Raw genomic sequence first — 8962 nt, forward strand, 5'->3', positions numbered from 1 at the left:
CTGAAGATGATTTATCTTCCATTTATTAGAGCTTTAGTACTCCCAACAGAATTCCAGAACACAAACCATGGGTGTGTTCATCAATTCAATCTGGAGTGTCAGAGCGCACTCTGGGCATTCGTAAATTCAGAGTTTTGTCAGATTGTAAATTCAGAGCGTTTCGCTCTCAGTGTTCAGAGCGCACACTGGACACTCTGGCCGAGAAGTAGGGTAGATCTGAGTCTTCTGACCTCACAACGGCAGTCAAGCACCCAAGCTAACAGGCTAACGCTAGCTGGCTACTTCCAGACACAAATGAGAGAGAACCTCAGACTCTGACCATTTCATTCACCCTAGCAGAGCTCATTTGGCTGTTTTCATGTTATCCAGAGTGTTGGTGCTTAGAGAAGCGGTTTCAGATGATTTCTCGCCACATTCGCTGAGTTGCTATCAACAATCCTGTAAAATCGATGTTTGTCAATCACAAAACACTAGGTCTCTAAGGCCCCTTTGCACCAATAAATAAAAATCAGTACATTTCTGTTTCCCGTTGAGAACTGGAGAGAACTCTGCAAATGAGCATGTTGTCATCGCACCTTGAATTTTCTTCATTCACATGCTGGGCCCATATCACATATTCAACTGATCCATAAACACCTACACGGTGAATCCATTAACGTGAATCCATGGAGTCCAGAAACCCTCCACAATGACGGTCTATTATTCCACCCACATTCCAATCTACTATGTCACTTGTCTATTTGTCATAAATACCATGGAATCTACCTAGGGTATTTATGCTAAGACGACAAGTGTTGAATTTATGTAATATTTGACATTTTAAGTGTGCAAGACTAATCATTAGTAGAATCTAGCTTACAGTATGTATATGTCAAATCAACCAGACTCAACAGATGTGGAGGAGAATAAGTTCCAACTCCCCAGTATTGTACAATCATACCTAGATGGCTTCACACATGAAGTCAGATAGCAGTCTCAAAACATGTCAGTATGTGATGTCCACATTGTTATAATGTCGACATGCTTTGAGAGCAGTTCTATTTATTCAAGGAGCTGTATGACTACTCCACACGGAAAAGTAGATAAGATACTCTGCCTCTCAGGTAATTCAATCGGTGTTAACCAAATTGACTTGCACTAAACAAGTTGAAATACTGCATAGCATTTCAGTGAGACAGTATAACCCACATAATCCTCAAGTTATGAAGGGATCTTGGGGTAAATATGTTAGCACGCTTCGCTCTCTCTCTCTCCGAGGTCACAATTTACTCTGGAATGCAGAAGAGGCTGAGGGGGCTCTGACAAACCGGATCTCCTGAATTCCTCTAAAATTACTTCATTCCTTCTGTCAATTTTGTTAGAAGTCAAAGTTGTTTGCGGTTATGATTTGATAACAGCAAACATGGGACAACCAAAAATGACTCAGTAGATGTCATTCTTGTGACAGACAGCCTGCTAAAAGTGCCCTTAACCTTAAAATAACCTGAGGGGTTATCCTGATGTCCTTGGCAGTTTTTTGTGTCCACATCACAAATCAGAGCTCAGATAGCGTTGTTGTGATGGTATCCTACCCGGTGACTCATTAAACAAACACAGCTTTCAAAAGTTTCTCTCCTCACAAGTCGCTTTCACCAGGTCAGACATCCTTTCACGGAAGTCTAAAGGATACCCACGCTAAGGTGAATCCTAGTGCCCTGTCACCAATTCTCAGCGGGCTGTGTCAGTGAGGTGACAACCTCCACCTCTAATCCAGCTTTAAAAACAGACTTATGTCCGTAAACTCTGGCCTGGATCCACACGGATACACATTCACAATGATCACAGACAATCTCTGGAAGAAATCAAGGGTGGCAAAGTCTGGGAAAGTGATGTCAAATATTTGAGGACATTTAAGGCCTGCATGTATCGAGGCATGCATGTGCAAAAGGGAGGGGGAAACAAAAAGTAAGATCAAGGCTCCACCCAGGGATGAATGATTACTTCTTCCCTCCACTCTCAGGCCGCCTGGTTTTGGCGAGAGCCAGAGCACAGGCCTGCCTCTTCACCTCTGCTGCACTGTTGAGGCTGGGCAACAACAGTGACCATGCCTGGCACTGAGACCTCTTAAGGAGTATGTAGGCATTGAGCTCACTGACAGAGAGTGCTTAGATGACATCAGCACTCATCCAAGCAGCAGTGAGGCAGCACTAAAGCCCTGGCTGGGCTGGGCCGTGGAGCCAACGGAGGGGAGGCAGTAGCTGGGCAACTGGAGGATGTTTAAGAGTTAGTGTTGTAAGACTATTTTTCCACAACATTTAAATACCACACCCTCTTAGAAGACTCTGGGGGTTCTAGTCCTACTATGTCATTATAGATGGGGCGGCAGGTAGCCTAGTGGTTAGAGCAGTCGGCCAGTAACTGAAAGGTTGCTGGATTGAATCCCCGAGCTGACAAGGTAAAAATATGTTGTTCTGCCCCTGTTCCCCGGTAGGCCGTCATTGTAAATAAGAATTATTTCTTAATTTACTTGCCTAGATAAATAAAAGGTTAAATAAAAATAGATCACAAAACACTGGGGTTTTCTGGGGGTTCTATTCCTACAATGTCATTACAGTCCAAAAAAGTAGATAAAATCACAGCCATTCTCTTTAAGTTAGTTAACCCTGCTGGAGCAGCACATACCAGCAATTACAAGATTTGGCCCACCAGCATTGCACCCCACACCAACCCCTCCCGACTGCGAGGTAGTCTGCAACCCAGAGGAATGGTTGCTTAATTTTGTTTGTACTTCTGGTTACGGTCATTCACTGTACACAGGCCTCTGCATGTACTTCTCACCACAGTCACTCCCTGTACACTGGACTCTGCATGTACTTCTCACCACAGTCACTCCCTGTACACAGGCCTCTGCATGTACTTCTCACCACAGTCACTCCCTGTACACAGGCCTCTGCATGTACTTCTCACCACAGTCATTCCCTGTACACAGGACTCTGCATGTACTTCTCACCACAGTCATTCCCTGTACACTGGACTCTGCATGTACTTCTCACCACAGTCACTCCCTGTACACAGGCCTCTGCATGTACTTCTCACCACAGTCATTCCCTGTACACAGGACTCTGCATGTACTTCTCACCACAGTCATTCCCTGTACACAGGCCTCTGCATGTACTTCTCACCACAGTCATTCCCTGTACACAGGCCTCTGCATGTACTTCTCAACACAGTCATTCCCTGTACACAGGCCTCTGCATGTACTTCTCACCACAGTCATTCCCTGTACATGTCAGCTCTTCTGCTCGAGAGTCTCAGCCTGAGACAACCAGAGGTTTGCATTCCAGAGGCCCAATTTTTATTTAACCTTTATTTAACTAGGCAGGTCAGTTAGAACAAAATCAAAATGTACAATGCCAGGCTTACTCCGGCCAAACCCTGACTATGCTAGGCCAATTGTGTGCCGCCCTATGGAACTCTCAATCACAGCCGGATGTGATACAGCCTGGATTCGAACCAGGTACTATAGTGACGCCTCTTGCACCGAGATGCAGTGCCTTAGACCGCTGCGCCACTTCAGCAGCTCACCAATGGACAGATTCTCACAGCCCCAGCAACCCTGTTGCATTAAGACAGAAGAGACCTACCTGCCCATTGCAGCCAGGACATAGTTGAGTAATTGGCTCTCTGTAGGCTCAGCACAAATTGGAGGGACATATTTGGTTAACAAAGCCATAAAGTAGACCAGATGGCCATCCTGCTCTTTAACGTTAGGCTAAACTGATTATCTTCTTTACCTTAGCGGTGGCTAGGGCATTCTCCTGGATGACTCAACATATCTCTTGATCCACAGAGGAACTGAAAGAACTCGCTGTCATACTACTTGTTAACATGCTGGCCCTGTAGAGGAACAGTTCCAGGTTACACTACAGTAAGTCTATGAAAAATGACCAGCTCAACCGCAGGCCTACATCCTGTTTGAGCAGAGAACGCAACTTTTCCTTATTTGACTTATGCTTGAGGAGCTTACAAACAGCCGGGCAAGAACCGTCCTCTGTGCCGCCTAAAGCTTATTGACAACTACGGTGGCACAGAACCCTGTGGCTGCAAGTGGTGAAAGTTATAATAATAAAATGCCATTTAGCAGATGCTTTTATCCAAAGCGACATTCCAGTCATACATGCTTACATTTAACGTATGGGTGGTCCCGGGAATCGAACCCACTACCCTGGCATTACAAGCCCCATACTCTACCAACTGAGACAAATACCCTGCGTGTTGCCATGTATAATTCCCACTCTCCCTCCCCTAACGTTTCTGCCTCTGTTTGTAACCTGCTTCAGTTTACAGCCCATCTTTCCAACCAGTTCTAGTTTACTCCAGGGAGGGTGGGGCTGACATTATGATGACCACACTGAAGCGCAGCCCGTGAGAGACCGTATCCCTCCAGTGTTGCAATTAAGACATGGGAAGAGTCCACTTTAAATAGATCCTGTGAGTCTCCTACATACACTGGTCACTAATCATTAATGAACATGGCTTAATTTGGAAGTAAACTTTGTTCAAGTTAATCACAGGACATTCAGTCAAATTCGTTTGTGAAATATGAGCAATGAGCTCCCTACTGATTTCACTTCCACGCAAGGGATGAGGCGCACTGTGCTGTAATAGCTCAAATGACACTTGATACCCAACGACAGTGTCAAACTCATACACCTTGTACATCAATCAGTGTAACGAAACAACACTGTAGCAGACTATATTAACCAGTGTGTAGGTAACGAAACAACACTGTAGCAGACTATATTAACCAGTGTGTAGGTAACGAAACAACACTGTACCAGACTATATTAACCAGTGTGTAGGTAACGAAACACTGTACCAGACTATATTAACCAGTGTGTAGGTAACGAAACAACACTGTACCAGACTATATTAACCAGTGTGTAGGTAACGAAACAACACTGTAGCAGACTATATTAACCAGTGTGTAGGTAACGAAACAACACTGTAGCAGACTATATTAACCAGTGTGTAGGTAACGAAACAACACTGTAGCAGACTATATTAACCAGTGTGTAGGTAACGAAACAACACTGTACCAGACTATATTAACCAGTGTGTAGGTAACGAAACAACACTGTAGCAGACTATATTAACCAGTGTGTAGGTAACGAAACAACACTGTAGCAGACTATATTAACCAGTGTGTAGGTAACGAAACAACACTGTAGCAGACTATATTAACCAGTGTGTAGGTAACGAAACAACACTGTAGCAGACTATATTAACCAGTGTGTAGGTAACGAAACAACACTGTAGCAGACTATATTAACCAGTGTGTAGGCCAATAGGGAGACTCCACAGCTGAGCTGAAGAAGTAAATAAAAGTCGGTTAGATATAAGCTATCAGTTATTATCAACAAGTAGCCTAGCTGCCTAACCTATGCACTGTTGCTTAGTTGTTTATGTCATAGTGCTGATCATGCCGTTTAGGTTGGCTCAGGTCATATCTACAGTGTAATGCTGACCCTCATGCACAGCACAAGACTCTCCTGCAAACCCTCTGGGTCAGCAAGTTGCTCAACTTTCCACCGTATCTGTCTCTGCAACAGGAATGCCTTTCAAAGGCCTCAGGTTGTACTTGTAGGAAGGCCTTTGATCAAAAGGCAAACAAATGTTGAGGGTTTCAAAAGTAACTTGAGTGAAATGCGAGCAGGCATCTAGGTCAAAATGTGAATGCTACATTAAATCGTTAATATGATTACCATTTGGGGCTGTCAGCCCATCTTTGAAGCTTGTCTTGCACCACAAGGATGCATTGTATGACAACGTGATGTAGTCAACTCTGCAGGGTTACTAGAGTGAGCAGCGGGGTTGGTTCATAGACTGCTGGGATGGTTTGACTTTAACACCGGGGCTTACCCTGGAGGTGACTGATTAACAAGCTCTAATGCACAACAGTAAAACCTTGAAAAGGGCGTGCTCATGAATTCCTTTCAACAAAGGACGTGTGAGTAGTAAAGCTGATTCACTCATAAGTAGCGTGTGAAACCCATGTAACAATTTCTCTCATTTGGAAAGTCTATCAGTTAGCCCTTGAATGTCAAATAACAGGACAGGACAGACAGTTCAGTGTAACTTTTCAAAAGAAGATGGCTATTATATAGCCAGCAGATATGACCCGCTTGCATACAGATGCACTAGAGTAAAGTGCCATTTTTGTCCTCATGCTAGTTAGCAGTAGCATCCATTAAGGAATGGCACCTGGCATTGAACAACAAAGGAGCTGATTGGCTGATACTGCTGTGACTTCTGCTACCTGGCACGAGGAAGAAAAGGACAGTTTTACAGAAAAACTGTCAGTCTTTCAATCTTCTCTGTGTTACAGTTATGATATTGGAACAATTCGGAATATAACGCATTTCTCATCCCTGGATTGCGGTACATTTTCCAAGCCATATCTCGCACCGGCTCCATGGTATCTTAATATACACAGAAATGCTGTTCAACACTAGTGCAGCTGGAAGCAAATGGGTTGGATCTGCTGGCTAGCTACTGCAGAACAAGAAACTCAGAAAATACCAACCAGTTTTTTGTTTTTACTCTCATCCTCTTTTTCTTTCTTTTTATTGGCTTTATTAGGATCCTCTCCACCGCTTGCTTGATCCATTTTGTGATTTTGTTCCCGTAAAGACTTCAGAAGATTCTTCAAAAGTTAACTTGACCACTCTTGTGAACTCTTTCAAAACAATCAGGGTTAGGTTTCCTCAAAAGCCATGCCATTCAAGTTGGCATAATGAAAATGTTAGTATTCCAAATGAAGGTCTGTTTCTTCTTTATAATTGTATCCAGTTACAAAGTAAAAGCTTCTTGTTTGAAGAAGAAAGGTGTGGTAGGGTAGTGCTAGGTATGGTAGGGTAGTGCTGTGTCCATCCAGATGTCTTTTCAACACATTATCAACTGTCTCAGTCCAATCTGCAGTCAAATCTGTGCCAAAAAGAACAAAGTATATATTTTGAATGTCAGTGTCAATCATTCTCAGCAGTGGTGCACAAATTGTTTATCTAAAAATCACTGTACCGCTCCATGTCGACACGTGCTTTCAGGAGTACAGTCATTATTATTCAGGTACCTTTGCTTTGGATAGTGACGCTTAATACTCAACAGCAATGTGTCAATAAAGCTAGTCAACGGTTTGTTTTATGAAGAAACAGTGTTGCCATACACTAGCGTGGAACAAAATTAATCAATTAACGTTACTGTTTCACAAAACTAGTTGAAAAGCAAGGATGTAACACGATATAAATATAGCAGGGTTACTACCATGGTTATATGGATAGTTTACGCTTTCAACACTTTGTAACATGCAACATCAATGCCTCAAAAGTATAAATGAAATGTATTTGAAATACCACAAACATTTTATTAGATAGGACACCGTGGCTGTCTAAGCGCTTACTTTAGAAATACGTTACAAAACGGGGAACAAATACATTTTACTTTACCTGAACAGCTTCATTAAACTTAATGTAATAGTATACAATGTAACAATTACATAAATGTGTCAAATAAAACTCTAAATCCCATCCAAAGCTTACCATTTCAACCAAACTTGAGAGCCAGACTGACTGTATGTAGTTCTGCCCACCGAACATTCCGATTCGCCCACGAGCCAAGCTAGGAAACAGGGATTCCATCAGCCATTGGTCACATCAGCGATCACTCAGGAGTTGGTTTGCCCATGTTAACGGGGGGGGTCACTAGTTATTCCAGCCACAAAGTCAAATATATATATCGTACAAAATCATGAAAACCAAAATTAGCTATTTGGTGTTCATTTAAGGTTAGGCATAAGGTTAGCAGTGTTGTTAAGTTTAGGGTTAAGATGAAATTAAACATAAGATTTTAAAAATATACGCTTTTTTTTTTAAATAGGCGGGGTTTATCAATTTGTGGCTGTGGTAACTAGTGAAGACCGAGGAGGAGACTACTGTTGTAACAGAGAGGTAAGACTGTCTTCACAGTGACGGGATAGGATTTAATCACGAAAGGATGCCAGCCGATGAAAATAAATTGAGCGCGCGCGCGCGCATATACGTGTGTGCTCATTGTGATGTGTGTATAATTGACTCAACAAAAATGTCTACTTAGGCTATTTCTTTAGCAAACATATATAAATGGAGGCAAAATAATATTAATTCAATATGAAATACTACATATTTTAGACTGATCCAATATAAATAATAAATAATCTTCACTAATTCCAAATTACATAAATTAATTTATATTGCATAATTTATAATGCATCATTTAGGTTCACAGGCTATAGCTGGAGTTGCATGTTTGATTGCATATTCACATCATGAGACATATTTCATACTTCAAAGTCTGATTCCAGCTAGACTTTAATTTGACCCTTGATGGGAAATTTGAAGGCATCGCCATCATGCATGGTCTGTCTTACAGGAACACAGTTACTGGAGCAGAAAACTGTCCCCCACAATGGCCACAAACTGCAGGTGCCATTTCCCCCACATCTATTGATGTGCCATTCTGAATCATGCAGTCATTGATTTACAACAGAGTACACATGGTGGAGGCTAATTGAGGCAATGAATTGAGGCCATTACTTTGAGTGTGTTAAAATGTCTTGGAAATGCATGTACATTTAAATAGGGGCACAAATCAAAACTTTGTTGCTTAATGTGAAAAAATATATAAAATGAAAAGAAGATACTTCCTTTGAGAGATAAGACAACAAACAGATATGCTGTAAGTACGTAATTGGTCCAAATACAACACAGGCGAATATAGACTGTCAAGATGGCACAAAATGTGTTCACAAATTGTGTGGTGCTTCTTTCTGGAAGCACTGTTGGTGTGCAAGATACACAGTTTTCAGCATAGGACCTCTGCTGTTTCTAGAATAAGAGCCCTGGTGTTCACTAGTACATCGTTTGGCGTGCAGAGGGCACCATCTGGA

The 8962-nt window shown here is 42.3% G+C and overlaps 1 protein-coding gene across 4 annotated transcripts in view; it reads right to left on the minus strand.

The window, feature by feature from the left end:
- Window positions 1-7653, minus strand: part of diaph2 (diaphanous-related formin 2) — a 736531-nt gene extending 728878 nt beyond the window's left edge. For 3 of the 4 annotated variants that reach the window (XM_029662409.2, XM_029662408.2, XM_029662405.2), the window contains exons 1-2: window positions 7578-7653; window positions 6566-6966 (exon numbers count right to left, since the gene is read on the minus strand). In XM_029662409.2, coding sequence (XP_029518269.1) covers window positions 6566-6649 — 84 coding nt within the window. In that variant the 5' untranslated portion in view covers window positions 6650-6966; window positions 7578-7653. The other variant, XM_029662406.2, reaches the window with a different exon arrangement.
- Window positions 7654-8962: the final 1309 nt, after the last annotated feature.

The sequence above is a fragment of the Oncorhynchus nerka genome, linkage group LG6 (genome assembly GCF_034236695.1).
Source record: "Oncorhynchus nerka isolate Pitt River linkage group LG6, Oner_Uvic_2.0, whole genome shotgun sequence".
Classification (NCBI taxonomy): domain Eukaryota; kingdom Metazoa; phylum Chordata; class Actinopteri; order Salmoniformes; family Salmonidae; genus Oncorhynchus; species Oncorhynchus nerka.